Genomic DNA, 2,200 nt, shown 5'->3' on the forward strand with positions numbered 1-2,200 from the left:
GCATATGAGTTTGTTCTTGAAACAGTTTCACTCTGTTGCTCTGGGCTAGAGTGCTCTGGTATCACTGTAGCTTACAACAACCTAAAACTCCTCCATTTATACAATTCACTGTGCCTGGCCAAATTTTGATTTTTTTAATTTAAAGATGTTTTTTACCCAGCTGGATGTGGCAGCTCACACCTATAATCCTACCACTCTGGGAGGCAGAGGTGGGGGAGTTGCTTGAGGTTATGAGTTTCAGACCAGCCTGAGCAAGAGCAAGATTCTGTCTTTACTAAACCAGAAAAAAATTATCTGGGCATTGTGGCACATGCCTGTAGTCCTAGCTACTCAGGAGGCTGAGGCAGGAGAATTGCTTGAGGTGAGGAGTTGGAGGTTGCAGTGAGTTGTGATAACCCCACTGCACTGTAGCCAGGAAGACAGAGCAAGGCTGCCTCAAAAATAAAAATTCTTAGCCATGAAACCTTCTTAGAAAACATTTTTACTTGATATACCATATTACATTATAGGTTGTATTGAATTATGTGTCAGTTTCCCCATTTTAGCACTGCTGTGTTATGGTATATCTCTTTCTTTAGAATAGAGTCCTATAAGTAGGAATGAATTTGAAGTTCTTAATTAAACATGGCACTTAATTGATTTCTGTAAAGATTATATCACATTACACTGCCCTGTAGTCCTAACCTTTTGTTTAAAGGGCTACTTGGAGAGCTAAGCTTCACTTTATGAGAGAAGGTAAGAGAAAGCACTAAAACTAGAGAAGACCAATTAAGAATATATAGGAGTTTACACACTTGTAATGAATTGATAATAATAGAATATGATTGCCTATAGTCTTCAAATTGTACATCTGTATTTATGCTCACTCCTGGAATTAGGCAACATGCAGCCTAATGGCCTAACTGTAGGCCATTGCCCCAAGTCACATTTTGGTAACAAAGGTTTACTGGCTTACCTGTTGAAAATATTTTAACATTTGCTATTTAACATAATCACCAAGTTGCTATGCGGTGATCCTGTATAAGTCATGACTGACTTTAATTTTCATGTTTTAAATTGTGTGATGATGGGAATAGGAGGGCTGCACTTAGGAACTGGAATACTATATATAATGTTTGGATTAGAGAGCTTTCTGTGATTTTTAGGGTTAAATTGGAAAAGAGCTGGTATTAAACTTAGTTATTATTTTCCTGCCTAATAGTAAAAACTTAGTTGTTTTCATCAGTTTTAAGTTTTATGACATTGAAAGTTTATCTTATTGCTGAATTTAAACTCTCAGCAATTTGGAATAACAATCTTTTATATTAAAGTAACTAATTACCTACTATAAAATCTTTCTGTTTATAAAGATAGTGTGAGCTTATAGAAAAATCAAACCATACTGATGAAATTTCTTTAAAAGCAAGAATCTCTGATATATTATCTATAGTGTTTTAGTTAGCCAACACACTTATTTCCAGGGGGTTGTCCAGTACATAAAATGTGGATATACCTCATATGAAAATATCTTTGTATTCCTGAGATGAGCTTCATTTGGGTATAGTATCCATCTGAACTTTTTTTGCTAACATTAGTCAGAGTTCTTTTTTATCACTGTTTGACTAAATGAATATTTCTTTGCTCCTGGGTTTTCAAAATTAGGAACAGTTTAAATATAACTCATTATTTCTTTGTACTTTTAGAATATTAAAAATTTGTAAATATATACTATTTAAATTTTTTTCTAGTTTGGACCCAATCAAATCCTTCGAAGCTCCCGCAACTATCAATTCTGCATCACTTCATCCTGAGAAAGAATTTCTTGTTGCAGGTGGTGAAGATTTTAAACTTTATAAGTATGATTATAATAGTGGAGAAGAATTAGGTGAGTTGTCCTTTTTTTCCTGCTTTATAATGATGTGGTTACTTTTATCAGATGTTCTAGTAAGCAACACCTCAGTTATGTATAACACATTAAAAGCAAATTTTCAACTGACTAAAGGTTGGTGCTTATAAATGAAAAAGTAAACAAGTCTTATTCTTTTTGGAGAGAGAATCTTTTATAGACCTACAAGCAAACTCTGCTGAGCTCATTTTTTTTTTCCACTTTTTAAAAGTGAGGCTCATTATTATGTTGATGTTGTTTTTATATTATGATCCATTGATATTTAGGCTTCAGTGGTGAGGGACCAGTCATGTCAAAATCACATACAAACAGATA

The 2,200-nt window shown here is 33.8% G+C and overlaps 1 protein-coding gene across 1 annotated transcript in view; it reads left to right on the plus strand.

The window, feature by feature from the left end:
* STRAP (serine/threonine kinase receptor associated protein) overlaps positions 1-2,200 on the plus strand; it is a 20,136-nt gene that overhangs the window by 13,290 nt on the left and 4,646 nt on the right. The window contains exon 6 of the mRNA XM_023517911.1: positions 1,683-1,981. Coding sequence (XP_023373679.1) covers positions 1,683-1,981 — 299 coding nt within the window. The remainder of the gene's footprint in view (positions 1-1,682; positions 1,982-2,200) is intronic.

The sequence above is a fragment of the Otolemur garnettii genome, unplaced genomic scaffold, assembly GCF_000181295.1.
Source record: "Otolemur garnettii isolate 467f Iridium unplaced genomic scaffold, OtoGar3 scaffold00124, whole genome shotgun sequence".
Lineage (NCBI taxonomy): Eukaryota > Metazoa > Chordata > Mammalia > Primates > Galagidae > Otolemur > Otolemur garnettii.